Source organism: Falco peregrinus, chromosome Z, assembly GCF_023634155.1.
Source record: "Falco peregrinus isolate bFalPer1 chromosome Z, bFalPer1.pri, whole genome shotgun sequence".
NCBI classification, from domain to species: domain Eukaryota; kingdom Metazoa; phylum Chordata; class Aves; order Falconiformes; family Falconidae; genus Falco; species Falco peregrinus.
The window spans coordinates 4,943,102-4,960,588 of record NC_073739.1 but is presented as its reverse complement, the minus strand read 5'-3'; the positions used below and the strand labels follow the sequence as shown (position 1 = coordinate 4,960,588).

At 37.1% G+C, this 17,487-nt stretch overlaps 1 protein-coding gene across 14 annotated transcripts in view; it reads left to right on the top strand.

The window, feature by feature from the left end:
- Positions 1–17,487, top strand: part of MEF2C (myocyte enhancer factor 2C) — a 128,162-nt gene that overhangs the window by 54,865 nt on the left and 55,810 nt on the right. For all 14 annotated transcript variants that reach the window (XM_027786048.2, XM_055791336.1, XM_027786044.2 and 11 more), the window contains exon 3: positions 5,376–5,579. In XM_027786048.2, the coding sequence (XP_027641849.1) occupies positions 5,376–5,579 (204 nt within the window). The remainder of the gene's footprint in view (positions 1–5,375; positions 5,580–17,487) is intronic.

Sequence of the window (17,487 nt, the reverse complement as noted above, 5' to 3'; positions counted from 1 at the left end):
AAATAGGAGGAAGGGGAAGAGCAAATACAACAAGGGCTGATGCCTCTCCAGTAGTTATCTGGGGTTTCAGCATATGACAGGATTCGGTGCCTGGCAGCGACGTTTTGGTCAAGAGCCCCTTGGCTCACACATAGCCAATTTGACTTTATTGTGTTTGAAGTTAGGTAGATTGCTCATGCAGCACCCCATAATTGTCACACTGTATCTACCATACTTGCTCTAGTCCCTGTGTCATAAATTTAGCCATTCCAGATGAAATAAGGACAAACAGAACAATATTTCTTCTTGACCAAGCAATGCCAGTATCACATACTTCTGTGCATCAGCGGTCCCTGTTTTTCACTAGTCATTCATACATGTTTAATGGCAGGAAATTTATATTATGTGCAAATTCCCTGTTTCTCTCATTTTCCTATGTCAACAGCTATATATCTTTATAATCAGGATAGGAAGAAGTAAGGGGAACACTGATATTTTGCCATTGGCTGGACTGAATTGCTTGAAAGATTACAGGACTGCTACTTTGAAAACATAAAATGTTTGTACGTATGCTGTGACTGCTGGTGACAAATATGGAGTCCTGTTATGGTTCAGCCTCTCAGAGTGTGTGAGATTTCAGAAAAAGTACTAGAAGGGCCTGAATGAAAAGCAAAAATAAAATAATCCCAGAAAAACTCCAACCAAAAAATACAGAAAGAAACAAAGCCTACATTGCAACAAGGCTAAATAATGTATCCTGAAAGCTGTATTCATTAAAGGGGAGTATTTATGGCTGTTTCTGTTCCTCCACTGATGCATTGACATCTATCTATAAGAAGCATATAATTGTTGTTACAAAGTTAGCTAAATAAGGACTATATCCAGGGGCCAGCATCACCACTTACACACACACATATTTAATTTCAACACATGAAAGAATTTATACAGCCAAGCAAGATTACCAAGAAAGTCTTCTCTGAGCCAAATTACCCTTTAAGTTGAATGTATCACAACCTGTGGTATGCACACTTGAACTCAGGCTACCTACAGCCCCGCTTACTGACATTGCAATAACTAATCCATGAACCATCTCCTAGAAGGCCCTTTTGGCTTTATGCATGAAGAAGTGGTGTTTCCATGGTGTTGAAGAAGAGCCAGAATTGAAGTGGAAAAACATTCTTGTAACAATCCTCTTTTGCCAATGCCTTTCCTTTAGCACATACAGTGGGTTTCACCTTTAGTTAGAAATTCATCCAAAATGCCTAACAGGCTTGCCTTGATTTATATCAAGAAGGCTGGAAGCTGGCTACTTCACTGTTTGGGCTTTTTTCTTTCTTTCTTTTTTTTTTTTTTTTTTCCAGTTTTCCCAATACTTGAAAGCAACAACTGATTTTCTTACAGCCTATAAAGTCATCAGCACTTCTTCATATACAAAAATGCTACAGGCTTTAGTAACCCACCTTCTCCTTACTGCCATTCCTGGTATGAGGGCCGTTTGGCTCTTAATTTTTTTAAAGTAATCTTTAAATAAGTAAAATAACCATAGGGCTAAGACAAATATAATAGACTAGTGGGGTTTTAGTTAATTGACAAGATGGAAGTAAGTTATTTTTTGGTATGTTTCAGAGGTAAATGTGGTACTCTCCAGACACTGCTCTTTTTGCAATTAATATAAAAATGTGCAGCAAAGCATCTCATAACAGTATTTAGAAATTGTGTCAGTGTTTCAAACCTTGTGTTTTATATAAATATGCTTAAAAAGGTTTTAAAGACAGTTGAATGCTGAGCTCTTATCTGTTCCACTTCCTCCTTCCACTCCACTTTCATTCTCCCCAGTTCTCACACTGTCATTATAAAATATTACATCCCAAAAAGAGACGGACTTCCTAAACTGCCTATCATTCTCCTAAAGAGGAGACAATTCATGAACTGAAAACCACCTACAAATTAGCAGTGGTTTAGACAACAAGGATAATTAATCATATCTTGACTAATATTGTCAGGAAAGAACGTGTAGTGATTTGATTCTTGCTGCTGAAAAAGAACTTAAATATTAAGCATCTGTTGAAATGCATGCACCTTTTTGGATGTCCTTCTTTCAAATACGTTAATGAATTTTCTGACTGTATGTGTGTTTTCTTTCAGTCTCCCTAGTGTCCTTTAAGTCAAACAACAAATTAACATTGTCCATTGTTATATGATGCTATCACGGCTGAGAACTTTGAACACAGTATATGATAATAAGTCTATGTGAGCAACTACCTGGGGTTTTTGCTACTGTAGCTACAGCTGCTCAAAAGCTTATGTTCATGCAGATGTGCGTGTCTTGCTCATTCTCAGCACTAAGTCATCACAGAATCATGGAATGGTTTGGTTTGTCAGTCAGTTCCAGTGTAGTCAGAACTTAAGTGTAGGTTGGACACTGCCTTCCACCTAGGCAAAAAAGACCAAATATTTTAAATAATTTATGCTGATTTTTACCACTCAACAAAATTTCTGCAGTGCTAGGGTATTATCTGTTACCTTAGACAATATTTATTCGATAATTCTAATTTGGGTGACCATGGTTAACATAACAAAGGATGAACAAGTTGAGACCCAAAAAAAGTTAAGTAATAAAGGTGCTACTTATATTTCTCACAAAAATATTTTAGCATATGGAAGTATATTAATCTTCCTTATATAGCCACATAGAAGAAAGTATACAGAAATATGATTTCTTTCTAAATGGCTTGAGTAGTATTCTTAATCTTTTCTGAAGTTACTGGCCTTTCACTATACATGCGAAAATACAAGTTCACTCCTACTATAAACTTTTGTAAAAGCATGATAAATTTACATACATGTATGTAATATATATGTAAAGATAAGCCACAATGAATGATATGTTTTAAAAGAAAAGTATTACTCCAGATCACCATAGAAACAGTAGTAAAACCAATTGGGTTTAATGCATTTATCAGCAGTGGCAGAAAGCATTAGTTGATAGGTTTAGAAGCAGTTAGGAAGCTCAAAGAATTAAAACCAAATCAAATTCAGAGCAATTAAGATTATATTTTAAAGAAAAAAAAAAAGTCGAGCTGATTTGTTGTTCTTTTTTTCACTTTCCACAAAAAGGAACTCTAACTAGTATCATTCTGGTGATAAGTATTATGAAGTATGTGCTGTGCAGCACAGCTGTGTGGTTATTCTAAATGTTCAGGAGCACCTAACAGTAAACACAAACTGTGGCTTTAAAGATATTTCTGTACTAGAGTGTACTTTGATGGTAAGAAGCTGTAACATGCTAAATTCTGAGGTTTCTGTGCAACAGAAACCATACTGTACAGAGACACTCCACCTACAGCACTGTGGTCAAAAAGTTGATTGAAAGTCTCTTTAGATGCAGAAAAATATGTTGAGTTAGTACATTTTATTTTCTGTATGTTTAGCTTTTTCTAAAACATGCTTTTATATATATATATGTTTCAACAAATGCATTGCAATTTTCTGTAATCAGAGAAAACATTAAAGGACCACTTGAATGACTAGGGTTTTTTTCAGAATTTGAATGAAGTTTTGTTGCCTATCTCGTTATTCATCCCAAATATCAAAAGCCATTGAGACAGACAATTTTAGAGAGAACTTACTATCAATTATGCATACTTGAGACCAGTGCTGTGAAAAGCATGTTTTTAAAATGCTTGAATAATTGTATTTAATGGCAATCCATCTTTTCTTAACAGTATGTTGACAGAGGTTAAAGAGATTGAAATGACAATAAGAGGAATAACATTCAGTATACATTTGGGAGAGTAATGTTCATAGTACTGGCACAGAGCCTCGTCTTTCTGAGATGGACTAGCAAATAGGGATTAGCAATACTTAAAGGTCACATTTTCCATGGCCTGACGTGCTAGGATTTTAAGGTAGTCTGGGGCCGCAGTTAGCATTAACTTGCATTAAGAGTGTGACAAGATAAAACAGCAGCCCTATGAACTGTGTTACAGATGAATCTTCTTGCCTCAGCATTAAAGTTCAAAAGTGCTACTGTTCGTGGGTATTAAGGAATGATAGCAACAAGTGCAGGATTAGGCATACCTATGAACTTGGTTGTGTGCCTGCCCTTGACTTAACAAATACCTTGACTACATGTTAAATTTGATTAATAATGGGCTTAGCAAAACTGTATTTTCATCTTGGTTTTTTTTTCTTGTTACTGAAAATTATCAGTAAATTTGTTTTCTTGTTACTGAAAACTATCAGTAAAAAATATAGATGTAAAAAAAAAAATCACAGCCATTGTATACATTTAGTGGAAATTGCATATATGAAGAAGAAGAAGGAGAAAAATTTAACCATACAATTAGCTTAAACAGCTCATAGTAGTTTCTTATTCTGAGTCACGTGTCTTACTGGAACTTGTAAGCTAGTGCAGAAAAGAAGAGGAAAAAACCCAAAAACAAAACCAAAACACATTTATTTGATGCACAGGTCTTTCACTGTCAAAACAGCCCCTGTGGAAAATTATGGTTTTGTACAGAGCAATGGTATTTTTCGTACTGCCTGGGTTTTGCATGGTCAGGGCATTAGCTGGCCTACTGAGAACTTATAAGCATATCCCTACTTTTTCCTATATAATATGACCCAAAGTCATTTGTATAAAAAATGCCAGTTCGTATTTCCAAGCATCTAATTTGAAATTAAATGAAGTGTGTTACATCTGTTACATTTACGTTACATATGTTAAGTTCAGAAAAGACCTTGTTTCAAAGGTGCCATTTGTTGCTGGCCAGCTGTTCTTTATTCTTCATTCCTGCTTTATAATTCTCATTTCTTACATGAGTGTTTGAATTTTTAACACTAGATATTCCTTTGCAACTATTGTGAGTATGTTTATATGAACAATGTTTATCTTTTGCACAACTTGAACACTGTACAACATAATTTCTTTGCTAAAAGTCTAACAGGAGTTGGGAATCAATGTTAATCCCTATCAAAAATAAGAACTGATGGCTCATGTTCAAACTATTTACCGCTGCAAATCCAAGATGCAGTTTTGAAATATTGGTGGGAAAGGTGTATGCAGTATGAGGAATATATGAATTCAAAAGTTACGGAGAAAGATGCAGTATCAACAGTTCATAGCACTGCTTAAGGAAAATGCTTTTTACCTGGACCTCAGGTTTTGTGCAGTGAGAATTAGATATATTTCCTCACATACATAACACACACATATTCTTATTTTCTATTTTGGAACTATCTTTATATTTATGCAGTTGCGTTCTGAACATGTTCAATTCAAAGCCTATAGCAGTCACACACTGCATTTCCAAAAAAAGAAGGATGGCAAAGACCAGCTTGGGGATTTTTGACGGACCTTTTTTTTTTTTTTTTTCTTTCTTTCTTTTTTCCAGGTGACATTTACAAAGAGGAAATTTGGGTTAATGAAGAAGGCTTATGAGCTGAGTGTTCTGTGTGACTGTGAGATTGCTCTGATCATCTTCAACAGCACCAACAAACTGTTCCAGTATGCCAGCACTGACATGGACAAAGTGTTGCTGAAATATACTGAGTACAATGAGCCGCACGAGAGTCGAACGAATTCAGATATTGTTGAGGTAAGATTTTCTGTTCTGTGAGGCGTCTTTTTTTACTTTGCTCTGAGGTGGAGGTGCTCAAACAAGAGGACTGATCATCCTCCTCGAGGGCTGTAGAACATACCCTGGAGGTGAGAGAGTGGCGGGAGAGCAGAACAGAGACACCTGGAATATCGGTTTGGGGTTGGGGATGGCACAGCAGAGACTGGAGGGAATCTGCGTCTGTTGTGAGCCATAAAATTTTATGCCACTGAGCCCCTCACATGCTCAGCAGAAACTGCTGCAATAGGATCTCTGACTCCCTGTTGTCCAGCTTTCTGTGCTGCTTTGTCCCATTGTCCTGTTAGTCTTCTCCATGCCTTGACCACTACCTCCCAGCTGAATCTTCTCCTTGTCTCCTAGTTGCTCCCAGTGACATGCTTTCCAGAAAACACTGTGTGCCTTGTCTCCTCACTCCAAAAGTTATAATGCCCTCCATCCCAGAGGACCTGAAAAATACGATGTAAAACACATGAAAGAAAAATATTTAGAATTACTGCTTAAAGACATTCAACTGACTTGTTTAGTTTTTTCATTATTTACAGTGGAAGGAGGTTTAATAAAATGCAAGAAAAGTTTGCTTACAAGCTGCAGAATAACAAATATTTCAGCTACCTTACACAGAATGCTGTTACCATACTGTAACAATAATGGTATCAAAGCAATACTATCAGAATGCTAGAAACACCTTGTAAATATTCTAAAAAAAAAAAATAATTATATAGGGCAAGCTCTATTTACAGTTGCTGAAAAATACTAATTACAATTTAAAATTCAATGTAAATTAAATTAATTTAAATTAAAATTTAAGTTCAATTTTAAGCTTCTAATATTTGCAGAAAAGTCAGTTTGCTTTTAAAATCACGTTGGGATTCAAGCCATGCAAAATACATGAAGCTCCCAATGATTTTGTTGTAATAGCAAAACATTCAAGAGCAATATCTAAAAAATTGGTTATGTGACTCTTGCAACTCCTGTTTTCAAAGCACCGAAGTGATTAGATATTTAATCTATCATTTAAAAAGGTATTCGAAGGATTAGGCCCTGCCTTAAAGATCAGTGAAAATTTATCCGTAAGTGCTACTAAATGCCTTGCCCTCTACCCTTAGATTACTTCAGATCTTTTTAAAGATGTTAGTTTCAGATTTTGAAATAATCTGGATGTTGTCTAAAATGAAACTGGTTTGGGAATCTTCACCCGATTAGTCATGTATTTGAGACTAGCAATGGAAGAAAGTGTGCGAATTACATATAAAATGTTTTTGATGGAGAAAAAAATACTGTATAATAGACATCGTTACACTTGTTATAAAATGTCACAGTCACACCACCATAGATTGGCAAAGACTGCAACCCAGGAATATATATAATTTTTCTGTCAGATTGGCAAAGACTGCAACCCAGGAATATATATCACTTTCAGTCTAATCTTGTGTCAACATATAGGATGATACTGGTTTGCTTCCTTCATGATCTCCCAGCAGATTTTCTCCTCCATTAGGAGAGGATGAGGTTCTGACAGCAGAACAAAAATTTATGCAAGTTAAGACTAAGAGGAAAGTACATAATTTCTTCCTCCTCTCCATCATCTCTTTTCCTCTCATGATTTAAATCTCCTATATAGACATGAAGCCCTTCCTGTCACCTAGGTCTGGTAAGCCCACATCCTGTCCAGCAGAATTCAAATTTTGTCCCTGAAATAATGTCCTGTCCTCTTGAAGTGGCAAAAAGCCAGAATATTCTTAGCAGGAAAAGTTTCCTGTGTTATCTTTACTTCTTCCTGTAGGCTTTCTTGTGGGAATAGGTGAGTAAGCCAGTAGTTAGGGATTTATTACTCGCTTCACAATGAACACTTTTGATTGTGAGCACTATGGTTTCTCAAGAAGCTTGAGTGAAAATGTAAATTTTAAAATAATGCCTGTTTTGTTGTAACTTTGAGATTTTTCAGGAAGAGCACTCTTTGCACCAGCAAAGTCCCTTTCCTGCAAAAATAGTGGGCTGGTTTGGATAAGCTGATAGGCAATTTTGCAGACAGACACATAATTTTCTAGCTATACCCAAAATTTGGTGGGCATCCCTTTTCACTCCTTTAAAAGGAGCCAAGTAATAGTAGGTAATTGAAATAAACATTATTTTTTAAAATAATTGAAATAAACTTCATTAAATTGAATAACCTAACAATAGGCAAAGGCCAAATGCAGTGCAAGTTTATAATTTTTCTGTATGTTATGTCAGCTCTGAATTCAGTCATCTGTTCATCTTGCTGTTACCTTTTTAAATGTTCTGCCGGTAATGCAAAATACTTAAGCCACACCAATGCCAGTACTGTTTCAGGATCAAAGGAGTACTTGTACAGGGTGTAGGTTTTGAACAAGGGTTTCATATTATCATGCCTTTACTTGATAATTAACATCGCAGTTACGAGTACAAAAGAAGAACAGAGGCCATGAAAGTATACAATCTGAGAAATGGCTTGACTCTTAGTGTAGTTTGGATATATTTTTAGGTACAGGATATAACTCTGCCACACATTTAAATATTTAAATTGATCAGTTAAACTGACTACATAACACATTTCCCTTGTAAAGAGTCTTTTTTTTTCCGCTTTCACACAGCTAGATTTCACCCTTACAAGTTTTTAATGTTGTTCTTCCAGAGCAATCAAGAGCAGCTGAGAATCAAGTGTTATTAAATCTGATCGTTTTCAGCTAAGTGACTGTTCAATAACTATATTTCAGCAGAATAAAAGGGAATAGCTGTGCTCACAGATTTCTGCACAGACTTCTGAAAATTTGAAAAGTAACTGTCAACCGTATAAAGGTCTTTAATTTAGAATCCAATTTCTGTCCATATTCAGCAAAACATTAACTATTTTGTTACTTTTTGGCCATGGTGGAATTGTGTTATCAGTCATTAGGATGTGTATAACTTCTTTCAACAGTCTATATTCAAGGCAAACCAAAAGAGTAGGTCTCTAATATGTAGTTAATTACTTTTAAGACCACTGCTATTTAAATGGAAACGTTACATGAATTTTCATGTAGTCTGACTAAAGCTGTTAATTTTATTAAGTAAATGTATTCATTTTAATTACTGGGATTAATTATATTTAGCATTTCTGAAGGAATGAGTCTTGAGGCCATAATTTGTTATTTGAAATATCAGAAGACATCACATGTCATACATCTAACAAACTTTACACTTTTTTTCAAGGGAAAAAGTATTTGACATTCATTTTAATACTTATATTACTGCTAATCAAGCAATTTGGTCCTACACAACTTCCAGCTATATGCTCTGATTACATCTGTCATGATGTAAAATGGAGAGGGAAATATTAAGAGAATTGTAAAGTTCAGTTATTGTTATTCTTTGAACTCTTTTGGTTTAATGATTTAAACAAATAGCTTCTACTTTCTTTGCAGTTGTAGTGATTTTATTTACATGTAATAAATATAACTGAGATGGTCTTTTCCAATTGCCTCATTCAAAATGGAGTTGATTAACGTGCAGTTTGATATATCTGAGTTCTTTAGATCACAAAAACTATCTGCCAGCTGAATGTGTCTCCGTTATTACCCATTAAATACACTTGCCACATCCACAGGTAATTAAAAGTCAATGTGTACTCATGAAGGGGAAAATACTTGCATTCAACAGTCAAGTTTATCCATTTTAAACAACAGTGACAATTGTGAGTCTTACCAAAATCTGTGTGGAGGTTTTATGATATGTTTTAGTTTTGCAAAAACAATGTTCATTCTGAGACTACTGCATAGACTTTAATGGATTCTTAAAACTGAAGCCTTTATGTCCTCACTCACCAAACCACTCACGCCACAGTCGTTCATTCAGTTTTGCTTCAGTTAAAAAGTGCATGTTGGTTGCTAGATATAGTAACTTATTTTAAGGAATAGCAGAACCTGTGTAGGGTTTCTTCAACACTAGGGGGAAAAAAAAGATTTGTTTCATCTTTATGCTAACTTCCAAGTGCTGTGTGAAAATACCAACAACAATATATTCAGCAGCTGTCATTTAAAATCCTGTGATATAATTACTAGAATATTTGTAATTCTTTACTTTCAAATGGAGTTAAATTTTCTCTCAGTACAAAATCCTGTTGCACTTGGTACGGAAGTAGTGTTTTTACAACTAGAGTTCAAATCTGTCCTTAGGAGTTTGTCAGTACATCCAGTTCCTATCTGCTCTATCAGAAAAAAACCTGCCCTGTGAGTCTGTTTTTTTAACATTATCAGCACAGTTGTATAGGACCAGGCAATAATTTTCTTATGGCAATGAAGAAATGGGGAAGAGTAAATGTCAGAGTTTTACAGCAGACAAGTATGTGCATTATGCATTTTTTTGCTTTTATTTAAAATGAGGCCAGGACCTCTCCTTGTTTCTGTAAAACAGGAGTGGATGTAACACAGCTTATTTGGGTGATATTTCACTGCCTCACTACTGTGAGTAACAACAACCCTGTGCCAAATCACTGTAAGCCCACTGCTTAGGGGCTTAGAAAGGGCATTGCCCTTAGATTTAGGGGGCATATTTCAGAGCAGGAATGCAGGGAAATGTTTTGCATCTTGGCTGCAAATATAATTACAGCCCTAACCGTATTACAGAGATCTGCTGTGGTTCTTCAGCTGAGCCATCACGCCTCTGCTGATTGAGGGTGAAACTTCCTGCCTGCTTTCTCTCTCACTGTCCCTTCTTCTTCGTCACTTCTTTCATGTCACAGCATCAGCTGCTGCCTCAGCTTTGGCAGACCTCTAGTGAGTTTTTACCAAGCTCTGGGTTTGATTCTGTTTCCTAGATACTGTCTCATGCGCAGATCCTTGCTCTCTGCACACATAAATCATTCCTCCACAAATCACTAACCACTTCATCTTTCAGCTCTTTTTAAGCCCCTAATCCATCAATTTCTTTGGCTCATCTGCTCTTATTGTCCCTCTTTCTCCAACTGGCTTCTATTCCTCTGCTGATTCAGTGGTCACTGCCGTTAACACAAGTTCTCCTACTAGGTCAGCCCTTTCAAATTCATCCCATTAAACATATCTTTTGTTTTCTGGCCAACATACATCCAGCTTCTCAGTTCCCCTCTACCATACCGCTAATCACTGGCAGAGAAAAAAGAGGAAGAGCACAAACTTCCTCCATTTTTATCTTTGCTAACTGAGGTTCTATGTTGTCTGTGCTGATCACCCACCAAATCTCTGAATTTTTTAAAGTTCGCTGTTTAAAACTGCTCCTCTGCATGCATGCACACACATCTGTGTGATCTTTGCAACTGCCTTTTACCTCACAAAAAGCTCTTCCATGACCTTTGTGTCTTTTCCTTTTCTGAAATATCTCTGTTGCTTTGGCTCTATTTTTTATTGGCACTTGGCTTCTACTACCCCTTTTTTTCCACTCTCTCTCTCTCTCTCTCTTTTTTTTTTTTTTCCCCATTTAGAAGGAGTCCAGTGTCCTATACATAGACTTCTATACATCGGAAGGTGTCAGCTCCTGCAATACACTGTCATAACCTCCTGCCTATAATAAAACCTTATCCTCGTTTGGCTTCTCAGCTATACATCGTCTTACTCTGTGGGTTTTTTTCCACCCAAATATTTTACCAAGCCTACTATGCCCTTTCACCCACCTCTCCACTCTTGCAATTCTGCTGTATTCTAATGCATACAAACAGTTCCTGCCTCACAGTATTTACAGCCCTACTTCAGACATGGCACAGTAAGAACAGATAGCAAAACAAGGTGGTGGTGATACAGTAACATGATTCTCCATGTGACATGCAGCAATCCTGTTTCCATTAAACAATGTTTATACCTCTTGTACCAAGGACCATCTTTTGACCATTTCTGAGGGTCTCATCTTCAGCTCATGCTCAGTTTCATCCTTCTTAATCTCTTGCCAATTGCCGTCGGTATATACTTCTTTTTCTGTCTTCCTGTCCCTGAGAGTGTCATTAAGTTTTGCTTTCTTTTGCCTCCTGTCTCACAAGCTGCTCTGTTAGGGATTGCTTTTCTGTTACACTTGATGCCCCTCCACCCTCTTTTCTCTCTCCTTTCCCATGGAAATTGGGTATGTTTGGAGAAACTGGCATTGGGGGAGCTCTTGCTTGTAGTGATACTGAAGACTTCATCAAGAATTAGCCTTGGATTCTTGAAGAACCAAGAGCTACTCTAGGAGACTTTAATTATCCTAAGGCCGTTGTGATGGCGTTGCTGGTCAGCCATGAGGAAAAAAGTTCTATTTTGCAATAATATGTCAGATTGTTAAATAATTTACAAATTACCATACTTTGCCATAGACAATCAGCACCTAGCATTGCCTTTTTAACTTGTTTTGCATAGGGTCATATATCTTCATTGCTCTAGTAACTGCTGATTAATTGACCTTTTACAGAGTATTTTCCCTTTCCCAGTGGGCTCCTTTATTTGGTGAGGTAGAATGAAGTGAGCATAACAAGAGAGATGAGTGCCATTTGCAGCAGCATTTTCCCCGAAGGGGAAGAAGTGATCTTGTGGGCATGTGAAGCTCTCCCTGCAGATTGCTTCACAATCTCCCTTTGTGTTTTAAAACACACAGAGACATCTTCACAGACCTTAATGTTAAGACGGTAGGGAACAAAGTAATATCAAGCCCTGTAAGGTGCTGGAATTCAGAATTTTGCTTTTGTGTGTGTGTGTTATCACTTGTTAAAAAGCATTTGATATAAAAAAAAAAAGTCTATATTGAAAACATGCAGCTAATGATAAATAGCAATGGTTTGTAGAAGAACTAGCTTGAACTGAAAATCTGATCACTTTTAGTATGACCAGCAACAGAGTGTCAATGGGCCTGAAAAACTACTAAATCTCCTGTACGCTTGAGGGACCTGAGACTTAAAACTTAGTACAGCTTCAGCATATTGGAAGGTTGGAGTTGATGAGGATGGCACCCAGGCAGCAGAAGGCGTTATGCGTGTGACCCGCCACATGGGCAGAATATTGTGCCAGAGAGGAATGACATGGTCCTGGTTTGCTGGCGGACTTGCTGCACATTACCCCATCAGTTCTTACAGGTGTGATGTGGGTCCTATAGCACAGGTAGGATTAGTCACTTGGTGTGGAAGTTCTGAATGAGATGAAGAGAAAAAAAAATCCTTCTGTCAATTATTTCTAAAGGTCACAGAGCTAATGACTAGCTGGGAGGTTAATTAGATTCTGAAAGCCTCTTCATATCAATTAAGACTCTTATCTGTATAGTTGTAGTAAACAAGCCCATATAACTCTCTAAAATGTGCTTTTTTTAGGAAAAGTAAGGCAACTGTTGTAGCTCATTTAATGTAATAAGTGTATTTTCTTCCTTTGTCGTCATAACATAATACTTGCATATAAACAAGCTCTGAAGTACACATCAAGTCAGCTCTTCAGCTGTTGAAATCAGGGAAATTATTTCAGCAACCACGGGCTGAAGATCTGGGACAGTATAGAAAGTAAGCCTGTATGTAAGAAAGGTTATTCAGGGTGATCTAAAGACAGTACAGTCTATTGGATACTGCCCTGGACTAGGACTCATGAGACTTGGGTTTTATTAATAGCTTTGCCAAATACTGTTGTGTGACCTTGGACAAGTTACATTTCCTCCTAATGCTTCAGTTTCCCTATTTGTAAAATGGGGATAGCATTATTGATTTCCTTTGTAAATTGGTTGAAGACCAGCTTGTTAAAAAAACATCTACCATTACCAGCTTCCACAGCCCAGGAGATGACTGGGCAGGGTCAGCTGGCCAAAGAATTTCCTTTGGATGATGATTTAGGCTTTTTAAATGCTTACTTCTCGTTTCATTTTTAGTAAATATGAGCCAAACCATTATTGCTAACCTCATGTATGACAAAATCATGGGATTGACTTCAAGATCTTCAGCATTTTTGTAACATTCCTTTGGTCATTCTTTGTTTTCCTTCTGAATTTTGAGCATTTAGAAAATGTGTTTCTAACCTAATATCCTCATGTGAGTTTTTTTCTGGTTTTCCTAGACATGATTAGTACAAAAAGGGGGGGGGGGGAGGGAAGGGAAGGGGGGGGGAATATTCCCTTTTCAAAAATAGTAAAAAAACTCTTTACCAATCTTTCCACTTTATCAATCTTAATTTCCTTTTTTCAAGCAATTCATTTAGAAATTCATTTCTTTAAAACAGAAGCTGATATTCTTACCTAATTCCATCGATTTGGGCTTTATGTAAATACTAGCTATTACAAGACCGCAAGAAAAACTTCAAAGCTAGAAAAGTGTGGAAGGCAATTTTATTCTGTGCAAACTAGTCCCTCAATGGGGCTGATGTCCCAGTCAGTGGGACTACCTAAATTAGTCCCTCTACTACATCCAATAGGTAGCAATTTATTCCCTTTCTTCCACTTATCCCCATGAGATTTTGGCTCTATCTTTCCATCCGCAGGCATGGGTTAAGCTCTCCTTGATAACTCTGCAGCATCCTGTTGCTGTGGATCTAGTAAGTGATTGACTTCTGACACTTTGCAGCCTAGAAGAAAGGCAGAGGGTCAAGTGTTGACACTTTTTTTTTTTCTAATATGTTTCAGATTAATCCAGTATGTAAAAAATGCAGCTAAGGGAAAGTTGCATAATGAGTTGTAGTTGTTTGGCTCTGCTTTCTCTTGCTCTCCCCCAGAAAAAAAGGTTTTCCACTATGTTTTATTTGCAACAGGGATTTGGTTGACATGAAACACAGTTTGTAATCCTAATGTATCACGAATGAAAGTGAAGTAGCTTACCCAATAGCTTGTTTTTCCATACCTGGAAGAGTAGAATAGGGGCAGAGAAAACTAAAATTGATGCAAAGTTACTTACTTTGAAGCACGTGGTAGGGCGAAAGCTACTTTTGAGTATAGTTTGAGAGAGCTCTGGACCTCCTGATTTTTACCTAGGATCAGTTCTTCTTACTGGTCATGTCTCCATGTTATTTTTCTTTTATTCTTTTTTTTCTTAGTAACCATTTTTAAAATATTTTAATAACTTAGGAAATATTTGGATGGATTGTTGTGAAAGTGAAAAATCCATATGGAACCTAAACGTGTTTCAAACTGCTTTTTTTGTCAAACTGGGAACATAAATTCACATTTCTTAGAGCAAGGTCTATTTCACAGGTCACTCTTTCTTTCTCCAAAACATGATATATCTGGCTGAGAAGCTGGAAAAATCTTATATGTCTGTGTAACATTCTTATAACTTAATAGCTCCGAAGTTTTATCCCAATCTAGTCATTGGAGAATGTTCTTTGTTTTTGTAGTCACTGTTTCACATAGTAACAGCTTGTTGTATTTTGGTCTGTTTGCCAGAGGGTAGGTTTATTTTTAAATCCCTGAACTCTGAATTTTCTTTATTTTTCCAAGATTGGAAGCAGCTGAAACGCCTGGAGTTACAGGTTGAAGGGCTTGCTTCACAATATGAGATGGGAAGCCTCATCCCCTCCCCCTTTTGTGTTTTTCTTTTTCTAAATTTTTCCTAACAATGTCCCTTAACTGATATTTGTCTAAAAATAGAAAACTGCCTAACTAAAAATAGCTTGGCTCTCAGTCTTGCCAAGGAAAATGGAGAGGAATAGGCGTGGAATAGAGGCTGAGTAATCCAGCTCTATTCATTCACAGATCCCTTTGAGAATGCAGGCGATGATAAAGTGCCCTCAAAAAACCACAGGCCTGACTTGCTCTCTTCAGACTCCTAGGTGCCAATAAACATTTTAGCCTTAGGATATATTTTTTTTTCCTCATAGATCGTAAACACTTTCTGAAAGACAAGGCTTTGTTTCACAGAAGCTAACTTACTGTCAGAAATAGCTGACTTTCCTAAGGTCCTTTTTTTTTTGACTTTCCACATGTTTTTTAATTTATTTTCAGATGAGCAATGACTGCAATGTTCTATCAAGAATTACCATGAAATGTCACATATCTAGTGTGAATGAATGAAAAAAAGAGATACTTTCCCTTAATTTCATACTTAAAATTGTGCCCTTGGAACTTCACATATCAATAAGAAAAACTTATTATTCTGATTCTGAGCAGTGAAAGTGCATGAGTAGACAGCTGATTTATTTCACTGAGAAATCAAACTTTAGCTGCATAGTACTTCCACATATATAACAGTGATTTTTTTTTTTATTTGTAATTCTTCATTTGTCTGAAACTCAGATTTCACCAAGAGGGTAGAGGAGATGGGAATGGCAAGGGGCAGGATCTAATTAACTTTAAAATAAACCTGTTTTGAACCCCGCAAAGCAGGAACTTCTCATTTGAAAAGCTGTCATATTAGAGAAAGACAATCTTGTTTTGTGCTACAGAGGTTTTTATATCACATCACATTGTGGTATTGCAGCGCAAGGTGTCAGCAATACTAGATGGCAGAAAAGACACCAGGAAGGGTTGAGCATGTTATTTAAAACATGAATGTTTTTTGTTGTTCTGTATGGAAGGGTTTTTTCTTTTTGTTTTTGATGGGTTTTTAAGTCTGAGTAACCTGGTCAAACACAGCGACAGGGTGTGGAAATGTCAGCACAGTTCACAGGGTTATTTGAGCCTGAGTATTGTTTTGTTCAGTTCCTGTAATGCTGCTTGTGATAAGACTCTGGAGACAAAGGACGATAATTGATGGAAAGGGACTTAAATCACTCCAAAAAGAATCAAGGTCCTTGTATTTGGGTACATCAACTCTTCGGGTCTCCTTCCTCCTTGTAAAGCATTTTGTCTTCTTGCATGTTGGCCCCCTACTGCTCCTTGTAATGGAGGCAGACCACAAGTGATTCCTTTATGCAGTACACAGGGTGTAATTGTGTCTGTGTGGTGTATTAGTAATTACCAAGGCTGAATTCCTGTATTGTATCTTCACTGCAAGCATGGAAAAATAGGACACACTACCCTGCATTACCATTTGCAACCTAGATAGTGAGCTACTTATAGCTGTGTTCCAGACACAAAGGCTTTTGTGAGAAAACCCATTTTTCATTTTCATCAACGAGACATCCCCGCTTTGTAAGGTAAATACAAAATGTGGTTATTTACCTGGATTCTTACGCAGTAGTAATAATCACAAGTGTAGAAATATCACATCTTCTCTTCCCTCACAACCGTCTTTCATGCAAACTACTGACCTTGCTCTCTTCTCCCCCCAACACTTTTTGGTTTATTGGGCTCCCATAAGCTGTCAACTGTTCTTTGTCAAACCAGTGTTGGAGATCATGTAGCACCGAGTTTCTAGCAAAACCAGCAAGTGATGCACAGTTCTTCATACGCTTACACATTGGCAAAGGGGTTTTTAGCATTTATAAGTGTTTCCAGATGTGGGCCCTTAGCTACTGCTCATAGTTGTATTCAGTAAAAAGAGCCTTATGCTATCAAAAGCCAAAAAACTCTGATATGTAAAGTCCACCATTGACGCTTAATTAGACCCCGATTTAAAGTCTTGAGTGATCAGTGGGAGCCTTCTAACTTCAAAACTGTTGGTTACGGTTCCTAGCACAGACACCAGTTTCTGTGGATTCTGTCAGCTTTTGTAGCAAACAACACCAGAGAAGGTCTTCTTTCTGTAAAGATTCATAGAAGTCCTGTTTCAGCTGGTGAAACTGTTCATAAGAAGAAAGTTGAAAGCTCCTGCAAAAATCTGCAGAATCACGGCTTTATTTCTGAAGCAGATCCAGTATCAGTAAGGGTGGCAGAATTGGACCTAAACAGTGCATACCATGAGTAGCATTTAAGTATCTGTACTGAGAAGTAAAAGCATCCACTTTGCTTCCATGCCATGGGGAGCTGGCAATATGTGAGCCCCCCTCCCTGAGTTACAAAGGCACTGTGCAAGAAGGGCTTCATCACCAGACAGGATAGATACACAAAACGT